The 21,706-nt window shown below is 38.6% G+C and overlaps 1 protein-coding gene across 1 annotated transcript in view; it reads left to right on the top strand.

Annotated features, from left to right (window-relative positions):
- LOC140137011 (sodium- and chloride-dependent glycine transporter 1-like) overlaps positions 1 to 20,083 on the top strand; it is a 44,315-nt gene extending 24,232 nt beyond the window's left edge. The window contains exons 7-14 of the mRNA XM_072158672.1: positions 3,687 to 3,821; positions 6,028 to 6,131; positions 6,299 to 6,423; positions 11,689 to 11,801; positions 13,608 to 13,736; positions 14,645 to 14,860; positions 18,139 to 18,306; positions 19,062 to 20,083. Coding sequence (XP_072014773.1) covers positions 3,687 to 3,821; positions 6,028 to 6,131; positions 6,299 to 6,423; positions 11,689 to 11,801; positions 13,608 to 13,736; positions 14,645 to 14,860; positions 18,139 to 18,306; positions 19,062 to 19,256 — 1,185 coding nt within the window. The 3' untranslated portion in view covers positions 19,257 to 20,083. The remainder of the gene's footprint in view (positions 1 to 3,686; positions 3,822 to 6,027; positions 6,132 to 6,298; positions 6,424 to 11,688; positions 11,802 to 13,607; positions 13,737 to 14,644; positions 14,861 to 18,138; positions 18,307 to 19,061) is intronic.
- Positions 20,084 to 21,706: the final 1,623 nt, after the last annotated feature.

Raw genomic sequence — 21,706 nt, 5'->3', positions numbered from 1 at the left:
TTTTAGAAAGCTGATTTACCAGCAACAAAGGATCAGAGGAAAATCTGGTGGTGGGACGGTCTTTGTTAATACCATTAAAAAACTTTTACAAATGGGACCAAGTTTCAAAAAGTGAGCTGAGGTGTTTTTTTTTAAACTTGCTGATTTCTTTACGTTGTCAACGTTTTTTTGGTAGATAATATATTACAATAATAGAGATCCAAGAATTTACCCTAGGGGTACACCACAATTTTTATTCTAAAATTTAAGCTTTAAAATGAACATACTTTATTACATTTAATATTTTAACAATTGTTCGCCTAATATCGTCGTAAGGACAACTTGTTGTTTTTTCTAAGAATATTTTCAACGATTGGTTACACGATTAAGATTATTTTATTTCAAATGATAAACATGTTAACCAACTGTTCGTCGTTGGACCAACATTCTCACTATTTTGTGATGTGATTTTTTCTACCATAACTAAATAGCTAATATAATATTTAAAAGTGCATACTTATGACCCGATTCATTTTTTTTAAACCTACAGCTAGAATGTGATGAAAGTACACACCTGGTTCGCTAATGCGAAGTTAACGATTGAAAAAAGTTAATCAGAATGTAACAACTAAAAACTAATAAAAACATATTATTAAAAACTGATATTTTTGTAAGTAAACTTTATCAATATAATGATAAGTACTTAAAGCGTATGTAGCTGGGATAAAAAGCCGACCATCAATTAAAAATCCACATAATCGTCTTTCGGCAGGAAAACCTCCTATAAACTGCTAAGAGTTTACATAGGAGGATTTGCTTCAAACATATTCATGGGCCAAAAAACACAGGAGGTTTTTCCTGCCCAAAGACGAATATTTTACAAAAGTGGTAAATCTGCAATCCTGTACGATCGGTTACAGCTCGTCCGTAAAACAATTTCTAGAAATTGTTTTGATGAGCTCGAGTTGATGGTGTGAACCCAAGTGAGCTATTGCTGAAATCAGTACATCCCAAAGCATAACTAGTTGCGTCGCATGTGCTGTATACACATTGTTATTACTTAAGAAATAAAGGGTAATGCTTTATCCTTTACACCCAAATAATGTGTCCGAGGCAGTAAAAACGTAAATAATTTATTTAAACGTTTTTACTGCCGAGAACACATTATTTGTGTGTAAAGGATAATGCTGCACCATTTATTTCTATTCTATTACCAGAAAATAGTGCGATTTAAAGAGAAAGAAACAAGAAAAAGTTCAACTCACCCAATATGCTATATTATGTATGACTACACAAACAAACCACATTAAGTGCTGATGAGAGTCCTATATTTAAACTAAAAATCAGAAATCAGAGAATGAGCCGGCGCAAATCGCCGGCGCTAAATCTAATTCGCGATGTTATGCATCCGTGGCTACATTGTGTGTCGCCAATGTCAATCTCTTAAGGAACTGGAATTGGAGCGTTTTGGAGCTTTTTGAGCGTTTCGACAGTATTTTTTGTGGGACATGAGAGCACATCAGACCTATCGAATTGCATTTTGAATATGAAGAATGTCTTTCTGATATCAAATAATTTTCATTTTATGAAATTCACGATATAATACAAATTTTATGACAAATTATTAAAATTTGATATTTTTCACATTTTGAGATATAACAGTCCTCGAAGTAAATTTTATAAATCTAATGATATAGTCTTTAAGTGTATGTAGCTGGGAGGAAAAGCCGACGATCAATTGAAAATTTTGACCTTTCATATTGAAGATATGATTTTTTCCCCAAAAGACCTAATTTTTTTTGGTGTTTTGGGAAAAAAATCCATATCTTCAATACGAAAGGTCAAAATTTTCAATTGATCGTCGGCTTTTCATCCCACCTACATACACTTCAAATATAAATCGTCAGATTTATAAAGTTTACTTCGAGTACTGTTAAATATCAAAAATATCAATTTTTAATGATTTGCCACAAAATGTGTATTACATTGCGAATTTCAAAAAATCACAATTATTTGATATCAGAAGGACATTCTTTGTATTCAGAATGCATGTCTGATGTGCTCTAAAGTCCCACAATAAATACTGTCCAAACGTTCATACCCGTTCCCTTAAAGGTTACTACTTTATTCAGTTAAATCATATTGTATCGTTTTCAAAGGTTCTGGTAGTTAATATCACTCTATTCATGTATTTGACAAAATACAATGCAATGCATATAACACACTGCTACATCATTATAGATACAATTTAAACTCTTGTTGATTAAGTAAATTATAATATTTATTACAGGGCGCTAAGGGGTAATTTTTGGTTTGGAATCTTTTTTCCTATATTACTGGAATCAATATTTTTTGGCATCCTTACACCTGAAGGAATAAAACTAGAATTGGTTCCATTTTTTATGCGCCCCATGCTTCCCACGAGGGGTCAAATGTCATAATTGGGCCAAAAAATTAATATCTGTTCTACCATTCTGTTATATACATGTACCTCAAATTGTTCCTCTCATTGCCAGGAATAAAAAAAAGTCGAATGTCTTATTTCACTAGGATGCTTAGTTCAGGAGTTATAGAGTAAAGAATGTCAAATATCAAATATCTCATGCACAGAAGCCAAATTTTCAAAATGCACCGATTAAATCGAAATTTCTCTTAAATTACTCCTCTCTGCAAACCAAATAAGAAAATAATTTATTTGAGAAATAAATAACCTCAGAATCAAATGAAATCATGGGTCAAATGTTATGATTGTACATACATGTATTACTATTGGATTTAGGCTGCATGAACAACATGGCACAACATCGTTTTTGGTCCTTTAGCGCTATCGGTGCACGAAGAGGTACCGATGGCACTTTTTTCTCGTACCCTAACATACTTTTTTAATTTAAATGAAAACAATATTACTATGCAACTGTTAATATTATTATGTTTGTTAAAATGCATTATCTCCAGGGAGTGATGTTAAGTGATGTACCTAAGCGGGCACCGGTAGTTCTATTGGACCAAATTGGATGTGGTGCCTAAAAGGGGAAATGACAATACAAACATGCACTTAAATTGTGAATTAAGTATATGTTAGAGATTTCTAATGTTAAGGGGAGTAATTTGACACCAGTTTCGATGAAATCGCTCTATTTGTAATTCTGACCTCTGTGTATAAAATTTTTGACATTTGATATATTCGACCTTATAACTCCTGGACTAAGCACCGTAGAAAATACGACAATAGAGGCCGTCAGCCTTTCGCCATCTTGTGGGTACAAATGATCTGTGTGTCGGACACTACGCGCAGTGCGCAGCTGTTATCGCGCATCAACGCGGTGATTTTGCTGCTCACGCATGGGGATCGAACGACCATCGCAGCGTGTACCCACAAGATGGCGGTATATAACGTCACACTGACGGCCTCTATTGACTTTTTTATTCCGTGTGATGAGAGGAACAATTTGAGATAACATTGTAACATGATGTGACTATTTTAAAGTTTTGCCCCCACAGTGACCTTCGACACCTCGTGGGAACCACAGGGGGGGGGGGGCATAAAAAATGGAACCAATTAAATTGTTATCATTTCAGGTTTAAGGATTACAAAAAAAAAACATTGGTTCCACTAATGTAGGAATATAAAATCCCAAACCCATAGCGCCCTGTACTAATTAAAATACTCTCCTTTATTACATTAATGCTGATCTGCGTGTTCACAGGTGGTCTATTTTACAGCGACCTTTCCATATGTTATTCTAGTAATTCTTCTCATCCGAGGACTTACGCTTCCAGGTGCCTTGAAGGGAATTAAGTTCTTTTTAGAACCAAGATGGGACCAAAGTTTGAAAGCGCAGGTAAGTTTTGACATTTTACAGCAAGTTTTCATATGGTATTACTATTCTTTACCCAGGATATGCCCGAATCAGCTTAAAGCTGCATATTCTAGCAGAGCTCAGCTGCTCGTATATCAGATGCAGTAAAGTCTAGTGCTTTTCCCTTCCACTGACATCGTTCTATCGACCATGGTCAGTAGAGACAGTACATTTCCCGGGTTGTTGGCTACATTGGTTGATAAAGTATATATTATTCAGCGCAATTTTTGGGTAAAGACGTCTTTTTTGTGTGTACCAATCTGGATGGCGTTAAGATATACGGCGCGGTGAGACGAGGATTTGATTTTGGAGAGAGCCTAAAGTGTAGACTATGCCATAGTCGATTTTTGATATATAAAAATGTTATTAATCATGATGAACGCATTCAGTTGAACTCGAAATTATACTGATATTTAGTACATCAAAATACTAGTATAAAATGGTTATGAAAAAGTTTAGGCTATATAATTATATTTGTGACAGTAAAAGTAAAGTATAGGCCCTACGTAGGCTTATATTATTGAATGCAACATATCATAATGGCATAATTATAATGACACTTCAATACTGAACAATTCTAATTTTAGAATCTGCCAGTTTATTATCCGAAAAAACCGACTATGGACTTTCACTTTTAAGCAGAACTTTACCCCGGGACTCACACACTGTCAATCATACTTGTTTATCAATAAAATCTAACCACAAGACTGAGCATGGTGGTACAATATGCGCTAGATGCATACGTTCATCCACCAGCACAAAAGCGCCGCATTCCCTAGATAGTTGTGTACCATAATGGTACCAGTACGCGTCGAGAGGATTTAAACAATAACGAGATCTGGGCGACCAATCACAAGCCAGATTCATTTTTAAAGATGCATTACATCATCACCAATTTTAGTTAGGTCTCAAGGCAAAGTCAGTAGTCCACTTGGGAAGCTAACAAACAGAGGGCGTACGGTGACTGAAAAGATCAGTTGTGAAAATCTATCAATTGTGCACTCATTAATTAAATCAGAGTTTTAAGCTTAAATGTAATAGCCAGAGTAGTGCACAATTGGCAAGTGGACTACGGAGAAGTCTACCTAAAGGGCAGTAGATCATTCTGATATTAGATCGTATCGGTGTGGTATAACTTTACTATATGTCTCATAGCTAGGAGGCCGTTCTCTGTCCTCAGCTGATGATCTGGTCAAAGTTAAATCCACTATAAATCCACTTTGGTCTTCCTCTCTACCCATCTATACCTCGCCGCAGAATGGTGTTTGCTAGACTGTTCTTCTACCTGATCAAATGGCCAAACCACTGGATTGTCTTCTATCCACAGTGGAGATAAGATGTTCGTACTCTCCAATGAAACTTTCCACCATTGCCCTTACTTGGTAGCTGTTTGTAGTATGGTGAGAAAAGTGGACCCGGAGTATGTGGGTAAGAGAGTGTCCAGTTTAGCACCAGTACTGGCCCAGTCCGACGCCAGTGTGCAAACATGTATTGGCCCATCGGGGTCCAGTATTGGCCCAGTTAAGTAATGTTTACTGCCAAAATATTGTTACGCTCCATATTGGTGTTATTGCGTCACACTGATCATGGACGCAATGCTTGCCTGCTTCTTTAGTTTTGTTTCCTTTAGGTTTCTTTACTTCCTTGTTGATTTAGCTGGTATTTAGTTGGTATGGTCGATTTCACTTATGAAACGTCGTATACAGTGGCGTACCGTGGCCGCTCCTACCCCGGGGGGCAGTGAAGGAAATTCAATTTTGCCGCCCCTTCCTCAACAGCCCGAAAAGGTTGACCCAATTTTTTCCCCGGTCATTTGATAAGTGAAGAGCAAAAAAAAAAAAAAAAAAAAAAATGTTTATAAGCGCTAGCATCCTAAAAGCAACACATTCTGATGTATAGTACATTCCCTTCTTCTTCCGCCGCCCCTTCATTTTGGCCGCCCCCTACTTTTACCACGGGGAGCTGGCGCCCCCAAAGCCCCCCCCCAAAAAAAATACGCGCATGGTATATACCATATAGTAGCAGCGATTTCCATAGAGTAGCAGAGATTTCCAAAAGCGTCGGCAACTTAATCTCCTATTGCCAACCACTTTGAACTGAAGAAAGCAAAAAATGCAGCAAACGAATGTCAAATTTTGTCCTGTATTTCGTAGCACAATTTTGTAATGTAACTGTTTGTATTCTGTAGGTTTGGTTAGACGCCGCTGTGCAAATTTTCTATTCTCTCGGCGTGGCTGCGGGCGCACAGGTCACTATGGCGTCGTATAACAAATTCCACCATAACTGCTATCGGTGAGTTTAAATAAGGCGTTTTATATTTTCATCTCTGAGGTGATAAACAAAAACAAAATATTACGCCGAAAAAAGAAATGTGTTCATAAATAACAGTTTTGTTTCCGTTCGAGACCGAGAGCGAACTCTTAGAATACATTATTTAAAACTCAGTATTTGTATTTCAGAGACACTTTGATAATTGGAGTATTGAACAGCCTAACGAGTATATTTGCTGGCTTTGTCATCTTTTCTATCATTGGATTTATGGCAGAATCTACTGGTAAAGAGGTTGACAATGTGGTTTCTCAAGGTGAGGCATAGTGCGACCATCAGAATTAACTCTATACACAATTTATTGTTTCGTTTCGGAGCTTTAAAAGGGTTAACCTGATTTACAAAACTTTTGACTTAATCGCTTTAACTGAACCCATGTAGGGAACAAATAATACATATTTGGTAGCTATTGTTACGAGTCGTACTTGACTCAAGGCCAAAATCACATTTTACCCGAACTCACACGAATGCACAACACAAACACACTGTTTGATCTGAAAACTCTACCATGGACTCCTCCTCTGAAGCAAACTCTTACTTTGACTGTAGTGTTAATTATAATGATCTATCCATGCTCCTGCTCAATGCAGGCAGCATTGGCAACAAATTGGATGAACTTGTTAATTTAGTGTATAGTTTCAATATTAGACCTGCCATTATTGGCATATCTGAAACATGGCTATCTTCCAACATTAATGACTCAGAACTCTCCATAAATGGTCAATACACTGTTTTCCGTTGCGATCGCCAAACAAGAGGCGGTGGTGTATGCTTACTAATTATGAACTCTCTTAAACCTGCTTATGTAATGAACTCTTATCTAAGAACTGTGAAGTGGTATGGGCTGAATGCAATCTGCATAAATGCAACCTTAAGATCTGTTGTTATTACCGTCCTCCCTATCGCAGCAGTAACACTCTTCCCGATTTAAGTCATTGCATTGCGCTTGCTTCGCGCTCAAATTCCCCCGATTCTAAACTTTTGGTCATAGGTGACTTTAACGTTAATCTCGTCAATCAAGGTCACTACCTTTTTGATGATTTGTCAGATTTTTCTGCCAACCACAATCTTCATCAATTTGTCTCGCAGCCCACTTTTCATAGCCCGGGTATTAACCCGTCCCTCATTGACCACATTTATAGCAATGACCCTGGTTTAATCACTGGAGTTGCTAACCTCTCTCCAATCGGTGCCTGTCACCATTCGGTTATCTATTGTGGTCTTAACATCCGGCCAAACAAACCTAAGACTGTTTCCCGCACCATCTGGCAATACAGTAAGGCCGATTGGGTTGATGCCAACAGGCAACTCAGTGATTATCAAACTCAGGACGGTAATGACATCAACTATGCTTGGGATCATTTTCATACATTTTATATGGAAGTTATGAACCAATGTATCCCTCTCAAACTCTTCAAGTGTAAGGCAAAAGAACCTCCCTGGCTCAATGAAGAGTTACGTAAACTCTGTAGAAAAAAGCATAGTCTTTTTCGAAAATGGAAAAAATCTCAAAAATCTAGTGATTACACTAAGTACAAAGCAATTAGAAATAAGTTTTAGAAATAAATTAGAAATAACAGACTTAAGTATGCCAAGCACAACTTTTTTGCTAGCCTTCTCGAAAATGAATCCCCAAGTAAGCGTTTTTGGGGTTACTGTAAAACTCGTTCTGGTCAAGCAACCATTCCTGACTCCATCCATTACAATGGTGTTTGTGCTAGCTCTCCAACTGACATAGCCAATACCTTTAGTCAATTTTTCGCTAAGTGTTTCAACCGTGCTGACGCCTCCAATACTTCCATTCCTCAGTACAACTTCAGTTCCACTCTTTCCTGTTTTTCCTGCTCTAGTTCTGATGTTCTCTCTCTCATCCAAAAGCTTAACAACAATTCTGCTGCTGGGATGGACGGTATCACTAGTCGTATGCTGAAAAACACAGCTCCTTCTATTTGCCCCATCCTCTGCAGACTTTTTAATTTGTCGCTCATCACCGGCAGAGTCCCTGATGCCTGGAAGGTCTCCCGTGTTATTCCCATCTTTAAGGCCGGTGACCCCCATGCTGTCACCAACTACAGACCAATATCTCTCCAACCAATCTGTGCTAAACTGCTGGAAAAAATCATCCACCGTAACATCTTGGATCACCTTGCCAGCAATGACATCCTCACCAAACGCCAGTTCGGGTTCCTTCCCAAATCATCAACATCCGATGCCCTAATCACTGCCCTTCATGATTGGTATGGTTCTATTGAAGACAGGAAGAGTATTGTTATGGCCCTTTTCGACCTATCAAAGGCCTTTGATCGTGTTCCCCACCACCCACTACTTCGGAAACTTGGTGCTGTTGGGTTAACAGGTCCTATTCTCTCCTGGCTCAAATCATATCTCTCTAATAGGTCCCAGCTGGTTGCTGTGCATGGCGTTGACTCTGACCCTGTCCCTGTTATTTCTGGTGTGCCCCAAGGCTCTGTCCTTGGGCCTCTACTCCTTCTTGTCTATATCAATGATCTTTGCTTTTCTAACTTTTCTTCCAATAGCTCTCTGGTCCTATACGCTGACTCTCTATAAGCCTCTTTCTCATTCTTCTGACCTGTCTGACTTCCAAGCTGATATCAACACCATCCACGGCTGGTTCATTAACAACCATCTCTCTGCCAATGCTTCCAAGACAAAGGCCATGGTTATCACCACCAAAAAGAACCCCTACCCGGACATGCAACTTTACCTCGACAACCAAGTTATTGAGAGGGTGTCCTCAGCTAAATATCTTGGTATTTTGATTTCTGACAGCCTCTCCTGGTCTCTTTACATCGACCATATATGTAAGAAAGCTCGTCGCACAATTGGTTTTATCCATAGGGTATTCTCCAGTGCTCCCATCTGCACCCGTCGCATACTTTATCTTGCGATTGTTCGCCCAATCTTGGAATATGGTAGTGTCACATGGCATCCTTTAAACACTACCCTGACCAATCGCCTCGAGGCTTGTCAGCGTTTCGCCGCCAGGGTTATCTTGCAGTCCTGGAATCTCAGCCACGAGGACCTTCTCCTGAAGTCTGACCTTCCCTTGCTCTCCAAACGCAGGGACTTTGCTACTCTCTGTCACCTGTATAAGATCCTCCATCATCTTTCCTCCTCTTCTAACCCTTACAAACCTCACCCCCGGCCTTCACTCCGTAACCTGAACTCCCAAGCCATCGTTCCTCCTTTCCGTCGTCTGACCTTGTGCCAAAAATCCTTTTACCCTTATGCTCCGACACTCTGGAACTACCTCCCTGAGGACATTATCCAATGTAAATCGCTGTATTCCTTCAAGTCAGCCCTTCGTGCCCATCTTGGCTAGCCAGTTCCGTTTGGTGTTTGTTTTTTCTGTGTTTTTGGTTTAAGTTATCTATTTATTTTTGATGTTTTGATGTTTTGGCCTCCCTTTAATTTATTGCTTTTGCAATATTGGGCTGTGCCAGGCCCACGGGCCGAATGGTATAAATAAATAAATAAATGTTTTGATTAAGGTAACAAAATCTAAGTCTTTAATTGAAAGCAAAATATGATTGGTACAATATATGACAACAAATGCACAAAATAATCAATAATAATAATCACTATTTTAACTAATTAGTACTTAGCCAGCATTCTTCTTCTTGAAGGTAACAGAGTTCTTGCAATGTTCTGGACGGCTGATGTATATATCCTTATTCACTTGTCCTGCGAAAATCAGCAAAAATCGGCGAAGTCCACTGTACACTTGCATTTATAAATATCCTTGCGAATAAAATTCTTCACGTGCTGCTTTCTCCAAATAGTTATCTCCTTGCGCTGCTTTCCCCAAACACTTATCTCCTTGCGCTGCTCTATCCAAATGCTTATCTCCTTGCGCTGCTTTCTCCGAAATGGTGCTTTTTCACCAATCACTCTTTCTCCAGGAAACAGGCTTCTTTAACACTGCTCCACTGTATTTGACAGATGTGTTGTTTTATACCAGACTGTAGCAATTGGACAGAAGAATCTCCTTCGTTGCTGTATTAAAAATAGCTCAATTATTGGCTATGTAAACTGGTTAAAATGTACTTCTTTTTTTGAAGCACGAAGACCAACACATTCATGTACAATCTCTCATGACATTCTACAAAGTCACTTGATGAAAAAAAAAGATGAATGAATAAGAATTCCCCTAGAACATGACATAACACACAAAACTCTTGCATGATTACTTCCAAGGTGTTTCTCCTTGCCTCATATTTCTCATGACATAATTTCAGCTTTGTAAACAAAGTTAAATAATTAAATTAAATTACTCAGGGCACATCACACTATGTTGTGGAGAATCGATGGAAATGAATTATTGGCTCTTACTTACCAATCAAAATAATAATATTATGCTTAATTTACCTCATGTTTTTTTTCATGGATTTGGCCCTAACTTAGGTCAGTGAAAGACAAATAAATTAATAATTTCGACAGAATACTAAATAGGAAACAGCAGAAAATATTTTCGAGAAAATAATTGCGCTAAATTGAAATTCGCCTGGACAAGCAACTATCTGTCTAATTGTCTTGGATAGCACCATTACGTTTCTCGGGGAGATGATCCTGGTTGCGATGGTTATATGTGGGTAGACTAGGAGACTGCACCTATATTGAGCTGCATCCCTAGATGTTGTTTAATGGTGCTCAGCGAAAATCCGTAAAGTGTGCAGAGGCTTGTGAGTTGGCTTCATTCATTCATTCATTCATTCATGGTTTATTAAAACACACGGTAGCAGCTAAAAGCTGAATTGCTGTGAAATTTACAATCATTAAAAAACAACAAAAAGCATGACATAGATTTAAATATCAAAAATATCACTTAAAGTACACAAAATAAACCAAGGGCGAGACCTCATCCTGCAACCAGAACCCACGGAAAGAGAGGTCCGCAGCTAAAAGTGCGGTCAACTGGACCTGGGAAAATGGTGGAAAGGAGGTGGTCTCACCCCAAGGAAAAAATATTCTAATAGTAATGACCAATAAATATGATATTGCACGTGAAGAAATACATTATTCAAAATAGATAATCACTCGCTCCAAAGCAACTACACCAATAAAACATAAAGCATACAAGAAGATCAAAAGTTTAAATACTATTGCACGTATGGAATATATATAAAAGATGTAACACAGGCATTGTAAACAAAGGCGACACATGGTTAAATTGTTGAAATGCACATCAGGTATGAAAACATCACTATAAAAATGGTTGGTACATATTGCAGTTAAGAGTTCAGCAGTCTGGTTATGTAAGGTATTGCACTATCATAGTATCTTTTGGTTTTCCAAGTTTGGGTTGTAAGTTTGTGAGCTCCACGCAAGTTTCTGCCATGGGCAGAACGCCTATCAGTGGGTAACCAGTCACGGAAGGTTGGGTCTTCAAGCACTATATATCCCCAAATTTATTAATTTATCAATTTAATAGTCAACCATTAGAGTCGCGTCGTATATCTCCTTTTTCTTTCTTAGTTTGTTTCTTTTTATTTCTTTATAGGATTTGGTCTGGCTTTCATGGCGTATCCGGAAGCTGTTGCACGCATGCCTGGTGGTCCCTTCTGGTCAATATGTTTCTTCTTTATGTTAATCATGCTGGGTCTCGATAGCATGGTAGGTAAATACATGTAAAACGTAAAAGTCGGCAACAGTAGTCATCCCAACCAATACAGTTAGCAAAATGTTGACGGCGAGTGCGTACTCCTTGCAAATGTTTTCCTTGAAATTATAAAAAAGTTACAGCCTCTTCCACATGGTAAACAACTGAAAATTATCGACCCTGTAGAAACCTGAGATATCTCCAAATAAAGTAGTTTTTTTTAAATAGAGAACAGTATTTATTCCAGATTTACATGATATAAACCCATCCTAAAAAGAAGGTATCCAGTTTGATTTTGGTCCATAAGTCAAAGATGGGTTCTTAAATCAAGACCTACTAAAAGTATGTTACAGATGAATTTGAGTTTGATACCTCATTTGTCCAAATCAATGCAGAATCGGTGACACAATGACCTTTTGAATGCACCTACTCAGGATTTTAAAGTTGCAGTAATTCCTATTGATGTCCTATTTATTCTTCATAAAGGTACACAATAACAGAGACGGACTAAGACTGTTTGACTTCACTTCAGTGTTTTATTGAATACGGATACTCTTTTACTCCTTCCTCAATGTTTTACCCTTCACTCTTCACAGTCAATATCTGGTAATGTCCTCCTGCTGCATCAATGACTGCCAGACATCTGACTGGCATTCCAGCATCTAACATTCCATTTAACCGCCATCTCTCATTTTAAGACAGCTTCGGCATAATCTTAAGGAATCTAAACAGTATGACTTGATTTGGAAGGTACCTGATGATAGGCATTTAAGCCCTAAGCGAGGGTCCATATATATGACCATCCATCTCAAACCGCTCGTAAAGTCGGCAAATTGTATTTCGAGTTACAGTGCAAAATATGCATAGAGGTTGTATTCATATGTCCCTAATATTTGTCCGACATGTTTCTCATTTTAGTCCAGTCAAACACCAATCTTTAATCCTATTGTTGGAGAGGATAATAAGCTTATACTTATGTATAGCATTAGTAAAAAGCTTAAGTCTTTGTTTGCTTTGGCTAAATCCTGTTCAAGTGGCGGGTTAACCAACAATTAACAATGAGAGGACATTTCTGAACCTCGTTCAGTTGGGGATGATTTGAAGTGACCGCCAATTATGACCATTTGATATTTAATACCAACAATGTGGAAAAAAAGAAATAATGTCGTGCCAAAATAATAATCTTTTTACTGAAGGAGCAAAGTTTAACAAGTTATAACTCCGCTTCTGGATATCGTTTGAAGTCAAATGATATATCATTGTAAAGCTTATGATATATATTTCTGAACACGGAAGAAAACAAATTTGACCAGGGGCCGACTTTACGAGCGTTTCGACCTGGACGGTCACATATTTATTGACGGAGCAAAAAAAAAGAAGCTCATACTTAAAGTATCATTGCCAGGGGCGTAGCCATCCTTCTTGGTCAAGGGGAGCAAAATAACATTTCAGGGGCACAGCTGAAAAAAATGCAGTTGCATTGGGACGATATGCAATTTTGAATTTGACAATATTTTTGCCCATGATTGGGATGAAAATGGCCTTATTGTGACAGCGCGCAAAAAGTTTGTATTTTACACTATTTTTCTTTCACTTTTGACGCTGGCTACGCTACTGATCATGCCTAAAGATATTGATATTGGCTTTTTAACTTTTCGAAGCAGAAACAACCCTGGACAAAAAGTCAACATGCATGACTTACTACAGGTGAAAACACAATGTCCGGTGGGCATAGAATTACCAATATTTAGCCACTATTTAAATAGCTTTTTTTTTCTCTAAAACACCCCCTTTTTATTACTTCTTTATTTTCCTTATAGTTTGTCAATTTGGAAATCATGGTAACAGGAACTACTGATATGTTTCCGTGTCTTCGCCAATATAAACAATACATAAGAGCTTCACTTTGTGGATTATTGTGCATTCTTGGTTTCACCTGTGTCACACGGGTAAGTGTGTGGTGATTTTGCACTCATGCCAAAAGTTTACGTCATGATTAAAACGTAGTCCGATAAATCGATCTTACTTTATCCGTTAAAATACTGATACGAAATAGAACACATATTCATCAAGTGACCAAAACAAATTGAATCATATCTAATTTTAGATTGTTTGGGGGAAACCCCTCTTCATTTCTAGAAGATTTTCTTTATAATAATCTTGGGAAAATCCCTTGGATTGTGAAATGGATAAGATTTGGGAATCACCAACATGAAGTGGTATAATAAGACAGAATGGTCTATTAATAGATTTTGGCTTGTCTGGTGTATTAAAGCTGGAAGCTTGAATTTGGAAGAATGTCATGAGAGATTGTACATGAATGTGTTGGTCTTCGTGCTTCAAAAAAGAAGTACATTTTAACCAGTCACATTCTTGTCAAAAAGCAAATTATGTTTTCTTAATGGTAATTAATTATGTTCTATTAAGAACATAATTAATTACCATTAAGAAAACTCTTTAGCCCGTTTCTGGCACATTCTAGCTATTTCGCGGTCATTCTGGGTCATTATGTTTGATTGTGGGTCATTCTGGCTGATTCCACCCTTTACCAGTACACATTTGGGTTGGTTTAGGCTTGCTTGATTGAACATTGCTATCTGGTTGTCAACATTCTACAAAAATATAATTGTGTGTTTGCGAGAGGGGGTGTTCTGGTGATTGTTTTTGTATAATGGGGTAGAGATTGGGTGTGTGGGGGTGTGTGGGTGTGTGTGTGTGTGGGGGGGGTGTGTGTGTGTGTGGGGGGGTGTGTGTGATATTTGTGTAACATCTGTACACTGTTAAATACTGAGGGTCATCAATAAGCGATAAATACAACTAAAAGCATCTTTAATATGTTACCATATACATGTTACAGGCTGGTGGCTACTGGATGGCCCTCATAGATCAGTATAGTGTCAACTTCCATAGGCTTGTATTTGCCTTAGCTGAGTGTGCTGGCCTTTGCTGGTTGTACGGACCAAGAAGATTTCTCAATGACATCAGAGCGATGATAGGAGACAGGATAGTAGATTCGAAAGGATTTCTCTTTTGGCCTCTCACTTGGTGTGTCATTACACCAGGATTAATGCTGGTATGTCATACAAAATTGCGAAATTACACAGTACTATTTTGAATATATAAAAGTCCATAATCTTTAAGATTTGCGTGAATTTTTCACGATTTGTGCATCTTGTAACGAATGTTTTATATAAATTCTATATAGGTTATTATTAAGGATTGTGCGAAGATTTTTATCGGTGATCAAGGTTACGTACCTACCACCAGTCTGCGAACCACCGAAAGAGAACCATGCAAAGAGCCTAAAGTACAACTGGAAGCAGGCCTCGAAATAAGAAAAAAAAAATTCCATGGGTCCTTCGGACCCTTGCCTTTGAAATTTCAAGGGTCCTCACCAATTTTCAAGGGTCCGACCCTGGACCTTTGCCAAACTTGCCTTTGAAATTTCAAGAGAAAGAATTAGCTACGGCGATCACGGTATGTAGATTGTAGAAAAGTGAAAACCCGGGCTGAAAACTTGATGGGACTCTAAAATGAAAGTGTATTCAAGGAGCTGGATGTATTATGTGAACCAGATTTTCCGGTGGAACAACAAAACTAGGGTTTTCTGCCCTTTGCTTGGTTAAATTTTTACGGATCACACGGACCCGTACCGTAAGAAATTTGCGGGTCCGCGCCTACTTTCATGGGTATTTGACGCAAGGACGCGCCTTATTTCGAGCGCTGACTGGAAGAAGTTACAAGATGCTGATCAAATTTCAGACTGCGCATTCAAAGTACTCCAGTGCGACAATACTTCAACACCAATTACTGAGACATATGATCAGTTTTAGATTGTCAAAGATGTGGCAAAGAAGGTGGTTGGGAAGCAAAATCCATGAAGCTCCATGTGGACTACCCAGCTGGGTGTCAGACAAGATTACATCTGGATATATGATGCGAAATTACACAGTATTCTTTTTGTATATATAAAAATCCATAATTTTCCAGCAAAGAAGAGACACCAGCTTGTAAAGGCCCGGCATTCGAGAGAAACCTGGGAGAGGGCTCAACACCAACCTAAACGAGTCAAAAGTAGACGGATGATCACAAGGAAAATCATCCATAAAATGTTAGAACAGAGGAACTCAACCAAAAGTGAAGAAGTGTGATGGATCAGCTTGGTCCAGTGACAAGAAACTACTTGGTGAGTGGAGAGAGTACTTTTCCACCTTGCTCATAACAACGAATCTAAACTAACATCAGATCTGCTATCTGCTGGTCAGGACATACATATTTGTGTTGAGCCTTAAGGAAACGAGAGATACCATCCAAAGCATGAAGCATGTTTGTGCGATTACATCTGAAGCACTCCAAGGTGGCGGGGAAGTTATTTACACCTCCCCCATTACCAAAGGAGAACTCAGACTCATGATATGACTTTTTAGGGATCTTTTTAATGTCCATTGTTGCAGAGTTGAATAAAATGACACTCCTGTTGATTAAATCAAAAGCCTTCTTAAAGTCAATCAATATGATGGTGAGTGGAAGTTGATAGCTCTGGAAGGCTTCAATGATTCTTCTATAAAGGATGTGGATTTGCTGTGAGCAACTTATGCCTGAGCGGAATCCGGTCTGTTTCTACCAATATTATTGGTCTTTCTCATCAACAATATCTTGTTGCAACAATGGACATTAAAGAGATCCCTATAAAGTCATATCATGAGTCTGAATTCTCCTTTCTTGGTCAATGCTATAAGTGTATATAACAGCACTCTTGGAGTTGCGCATGGTTTAACACACGACAGGCGCAGATGGAAGACGCAACTGGTGACGCAAACACTGACGCACAGTCCATGATGTTGTAGGCTGGGAGCGGTGGGTGGTATCATTTCAGGTATTCACGGGAGTATTGCATGGCGATGTTCTGGTCCCATTTGTGTTCATCGTACTCTTAGATTATTAAAACACAGATTGGAATTGTCCATGCCTGTGCCCTCTAAGCGTAGTGGAATTCAGCTGACGCCGGTACAGCGTACAGACGTACAAAAGTTTCTTTTGTGTACGCTCGCGCTGTTTGCGCTATTTTTGAGTTTGCTCACGCGGTACCTGACTTAGCGTCGATCCCCTGAGGCAACAAGCCATGTTTCCACGGTATGATCGTACTCATAGACTGTGTGATGAAGAATGCAGCCGAAGTCACCGACTCTGGTGTCGTATCACATCTTCGTCAATCAAGTCGATATCCTGCATGTCAAGATTATATTAATGATCCGGAATTGCTGACGACATTACTCTGCTTTAATTTTCAAACTCACGAGCACAGGCACAACTGAGCAGAACAGCAGAACATTTAGGTCTCTTCATCCAGCCTCCCCAAAACTGAGTACATGACAGTCAACTGCAAGCCTATATAAGCCACAGAAACCACTTCAAGTGTATGTAAAGTCTATCAAGCATGTATCAAACTTCAAATGTCTGGGATCAATGATGGCATCAAGTACCAGCAATCTAAGGCACAGCATCTTTTTTGGTCCTATAGCGCTATCGGTGTCCGAAGAGGTACCGATGGCACTTTTTGTCATACCCTGAACAGTGCATTTGTTTTTTATTTAAATAAAAAACAATAACACTATGCAACTGTTAATTATTATGCTTGAAACAATTTATTATATCTCCGGGGAGTGATGTTAAGAGTCATCGGTACCTAACCGGGCACCGATAGTTTTACAGGACCAAATTGGATGTGGTACTTAACTAGAAAGTACTTTCTTATACTGCTTTTTTTTTGGAAGTTACTGCACCTCTTGAGAAGTCCATCAATATCCATCGCCACCAAAATCAGGCTTTGCAGCACTACTTGTGTAACAATGATTTTAAGTGGCTGTGAAACTTGGGTGATGGTGATATGGGGAATTGATTCGCCACATCATGCTACAGGTTACCATCAAACGCCTTGACTGTGTGACCAACACCCGGATCATGGGGAATACATTCGCCACATCATGCTACAGGTTACCATCAGACGCCTTGACTGTGTGATCAACGCCCGGATATAATGTTATGACTTACACACAGCCTCTCATGAACCCATATAGTAAGGCAGCGTCAACACAGTTATAGTGCACACCGCACCGGCACAACTCCAAGACGCTGATCCACAAGCTTCAGCACACTTAACATCCACTGTTATGGATACCAGGTTAGATAATAATTTAGGGCCTACCTTTAATATTGAGACATAGAAAGGATGAAAGATATGATATTTACAGTACACCGAAGGGTATGAAATGGGTATTTCTGTGAGCCCAGGTCCTCTTAAAAAGTATTTGTCGTATCCTTACAATCGAATCATATAATCACTTTATACAGATAATTCTGGCCTTTAATTTCATCAGTTGGACGGAGCCTCAATACAACGATACTCCGTTCCCAGATTGGGCTGTAGCTATTGGTTGGATGATAATGCTTAGTTCACTCCTAGTTATACCGGCGGATTGGATATACCTCATTTGGACAACGCCAGGCACATACAAGGAAGTAAGTAAAGACGCAGTATCTGTACATAAATGACCAAGCAGATACTGCTTTGTGGCTTCAGATGTTTTTATCATTCGACTCCCGAAGTACAATGTAGTATCTACAAGTAAATTACAAATACACTTTTTAATACTCCTAGTGTAAAATATATCTGCTGGTAATTGACATAATTAATTTTTACTTGTGATCGAACGGCAGAAGCGTGCACATTCCGCCCCCACCAATGCAAATGTCGCCTGTGATTTGTTCTGTATAGCATTTACCTCTCAGACTAACGGCTCACATCGAAGGACCAGATCGCGTGAATCATTATAATTATGTACATATGTACTTACATCCAGTAAGCGTCCCCTTCATATAGAATACCTGTCACACTCTATGATTAGGCTTAGGGTTATAATTAACTTTGGGTAAGGGTTAGGGCCAGTTTTAGGAGTTAGGGTAAGTGTTAGGATGAGATAGGTATTCTACAGTTATTCCAGATTTTATATCCATGATCTTGCAGGGGATTGCCCGCCTAAGACGAGTGCACGGTTTGTTTGCTACGCACTTGACTATAATAAGAAAACAAAATCACAGATGATATCTTCTTTCTTACGACTGTAGTCACATGGAATGTTATAGACTGATTCCTGTAACCAATCTGCATTTTAGTCGGGATTTTTGTATCCTTTTTGTGTGTATGCTTCTTTTTTCGGATGCGAGTTTTCACTTTTTAATGTTAAATTGTGCTTTTATTTGCGTTAAATTTTAAGCGTTTCGGAGCACTACTACGACCATTACCTTCATGGGGTCCAGCGTTACTTCATCATCGACAGGAGGCCTTCGAGGTTCATAGAAATCACGGCACAGATTTTGGTGGACAGGTTGACTACTTCAAACAATCAGAGAATCCGAAAAATGGACTCGAACCAGCGTCACATGAGTTGGTAGATCTTAATCCTGTGTAAAAAAGTAACAACGACATCCGGAACATTGCAAGTTGTATATTTATAGTATAGAAAAGACAGAACATATTGTTGTTGATCGTGTTGATTGTAACTTTTGATCGTTGGTGTTGGGTAAAGTGGTTTATTGTTTCGGTAGTTATATCTGTTATTGAAAGGTTGTTATAAAGTTAATCGAAAGTTCGACTTTGTGTTTCGTTGTCTCGACCAAGACAATCGTATAAATGGGATTTGGGAGTTGAATACATGTATGAATTCAATTTTTAAAATGTTTCAGAGAATAGAAATAATGGTTGTTATTTTCGTACGCTAGATATGATTTACATCGTCAAATAGTATCTTATTAAATATCACCTAGCGATCACACTTTCTTTTGCCTCGTCCGTCAAGATTCTTTTGGAGCGATACAAATTTGGAAGCTTTTAGATGAGGTGCGAAATACATCCCGTTTCACTGTCATACAATAATTCTTGCACCTCCCTCTAAGGTATCAAAAGCTTTCTTGAGGTCACGAAACAAAGCTGCAGTAACATCCAGCTCTGCCGAATGAAACCCGCTACATCAATTTTAACACTTTAAACGAAACAAGCATTGGTCGCTATTTTTTTGGCAATTGTTTATAATACATTGTCACATGCTGTACATAATTATGATATTTCATATACCAATTTTTGGGAAAATGTAGAATTTCTCTCGAATATTCATAATATTGTTGATCTCACCTAAACACATGCTTATTGAATTATCGATTTATTTGTAATTTGCTTTGTTCGTTCAAAAGAAATAACGTACTCTGGATGACTGCTACCATTTCTGGTGCATTCTTTTAATACACCATTCAACTTAATAAAATAATAATACAAAAGTGTACACCGTATTATTTAATAAATCTACAACTTCAAAATATTGACTCTTTGTTTTGTGGCATTTATGGATTCACCATTTTTGGATTCACCCTTGGCAAAGTTATATTATATATGATATTAGTATTTGTCTCTTGTCCGTTTTTAAAGTTTTATATTAAAGATTTTGCTAATTGAAGTTGTCATTTGAGCTATATCGAGTTGGCTTATCTACGAGGGGGTATCAAAAAGTTCTAAGCCTCAACAAGAAGGCTTGTTAGTAGACTCATATTTTTAACATAGTCCCCCTTGACCTCAATGCACTTTGTCCAACGGTGTTCCATCATTCTGAAGCCCTCACGGAAGAAAGCTTCATTTTGGACCTCCAAGTAGGACTCCACGGCCTGAATGACATCATTATCTGACTCATAATGGCATCCACGAATTTCGGATTTGAGTTTTGGAAACAGGTAGAAGTCAGATCGTGCCAGATCTAGTGACTAAGTTGGGTGGGAGAACAATTAACATGATTAAAAGCCACACTTGACAACTTCAGCCACTGCAACTTGCTCTCTATGGTCAGGGGCATTGTCCTGCAGCAGAAGGACCACAGCCCGCAATTTTTCTCTGCGTTTTTCTTTAACGGCTTCTTTTAGCTGCTGCAGTTCTGACGCGTAGTACTCTCCAGTGATGGTTTCACCTCGTTGGAGGTAGTCAATCATAATGACACCCTTGCTATCCCCAAAAAACGGAGACCATGAACTTTCCAGCAGAAGACACTTGCTTGAACTTCCTTGGAGGTAAAGATCCATGATGCTTCCACTGCTTGCTTTGATTTTTTGATTCTGGTTCAAAGTTATGAACCCATATTTCATCCTGGGTGACAATTCTGGGGTGAAAATTATACGGATCAGTCTGAAACGTCATGCCTGGCAAGTTTCTGCGGACAGCTTGCTCATGCCTAAGTTGTCAGTCAAAACACTTTGCACTGAACCATAACTAATACCCATCTTGTCAGCTATTTGTTGGATAGTCAAGCGTCTGTTCTTCGGCACCATAGCGTTCACTTGGTCTGATGTTGTTGATGATCTTGGGCTTCCGGACCTTGGATCATCTTCCAAACTCTCCCTCCCTCGCTTGAATTCAGCAGCACATTTCTTTATGGTGGAATAGCCAGGAGAGGTATCACCAAGTGTGCTGACCATGTCTTCATGGATGGCCTTGGGTGTCATGCCCTTTTAATGAAGATATTTAATCACTGCATGAGCTTCTTGTTTATCCATTTTTGGATCTTTGCTGAATCAAAAGACTTTCAAAGGACCACACTTGAAAATAAAAAATGACAGATATATGAATATCGGTACATAGCCTTAAAAGACAACATGCTTTTCAATTACAATATGAATTTGGAGATGCTGCTATGCCTTCTAGGTGAGGCTTTTTGATACCCCTTCGTACATAACGGCCTTTACTCAAGATTTATTTACCAATTGTTTCATTTTTTCAACTCTACACGGAAAAGGTATTTTGACTTTCAATGTTACGATGTGGGTACAGAATATCTGTATATAGCAATACAATAAAATCAAGTACACCTGATTTTGAGAAATG

The sequence above is a fragment of the Amphiura filiformis genome, chromosome 17, assembly GCF_039555335.1.
Source record: "Amphiura filiformis chromosome 17, Afil_fr2py, whole genome shotgun sequence".
NCBI classification, from domain to species: Eukaryota; Metazoa; Echinodermata; class Ophiuroidea; order Amphilepidida; family Amphiuridae; genus Amphiura; species Amphiura filiformis.
This window is presented reverse-complemented; position numbering and strand designations above follow the sequence as displayed.